The following is a 1,075-nucleotide window of genomic DNA, read 5'->3' as shown; positions in this document are numbered from 1 at the left end:
TTGTATCAAGATAATAATGATTTGAAACCAGTAGGTAGATTTGCGATTATAAGTTAAATAATATAAAAGTTCAGTTGAAATGGACAGTGCACAAGTTTAACACACTTACCTTCTTCTTTAGCTCTTCCATCTGGTTCAGCATTATCTCGGTCTGCAATTTCATTAAAAAACAAAATGTAAAAAATAAGGATATTGATGTCCAATAATTAGGAATAAATTACAAGAAACAAATCAAGCCAACGTAAATTTGATCAACTAACATGCTATTGAAAGAAATGCATTCTATATACAAATTGCAAGGTACAAATTTGTTATTTTTGTCCATAACATGCTGTGAAATGAATTTTGGGCAATTTCAAGGAACAAAATTGTTATTTTTGTCCGTAACGTGGTCTAAAATTACAATAAGCCCATAGAAACTCCATCTGAAGGCTAACTAATAAGTGTATCTCCGAGGAAAAGTACACTTTTTGATGCATTAAGCAACAAATTAGGTGTAATAAATTTAACTCAATTATGTAATTTGGATATTATTATGAAGAACAATTAAAATTTAGATGAGGATATAACTTCGAAAGTAAAAACTAAGTGGTTAAAAAAAGATGTCTCAAAAGAATCATATTAAAAGAAATAGATTGAAAATTAGACAAGCTACATGACATGAATCCAAATGTTATGCAAATAAAAAATTTACTAACAAACAAATTGGAAAGAAAAAAGGACAAAATTCACAAGCAACGGAGGCAATGGAGGCAACGACGGAAAAGCCTAAACTATATTTGTTGCTCATCATATCTAGCATTTTTATCTACATTATCTAATTAAGCCTGCATATAGCACAAGATACATAATTATAAATTTAAAGATTTAACAAAAAGCAAAGATTTATATAATACAATTACAGATCACCTGATGGAATTACAAGAACAATTATCAAATATATTTCAATGGAACCAGATATTTTATGTGTACCACCTTACCTACGCATGAAAAGGTGTATTCACTTCTTAAAAGTTAAAAATAATCATATTTTTTATGTAATATGGAAGATTTGGATGGTATAAATGTAAAAAAG

At 28.1% G+C, this 1,075-nt stretch overlaps 1 protein-coding gene across 1 annotated transcript in view; it reads right to left on the bottom strand.

The window, feature by feature from the left end:
* LOC110023965 (MADS-box transcription factor 6-like) overlaps positions 1–1,075 on the bottom strand; it is a gene marked incomplete in the record, with an annotated part of 54,412 nt that overhangs the window by 7,547 nt on the left and 45,790 nt on the right. The window contains 1 exon segment of the mRNA XM_020723641.1: positions 110–151. Within this exon segment, the coding sequence (XP_020579300.1) occupies positions 110–151 (42 nt within the window).

The sequence above is a fragment of the Phalaenopsis equestris genome, unplaced genomic scaffold (assembly GCF_001263595.1).
Source record: "Phalaenopsis equestris unplaced genomic scaffold, ASM126359v1 Scaffold000237, whole genome shotgun sequence".
NCBI lineage: Eukaryota > Viridiplantae > Streptophyta > Magnoliopsida > Asparagales > Orchidaceae > Phalaenopsis > Phalaenopsis equestris.
The sequence above is the reverse complement of the archived record's forward strand: the minus strand, read 5'-3'. Positions and strand labels throughout refer to the sequence as shown.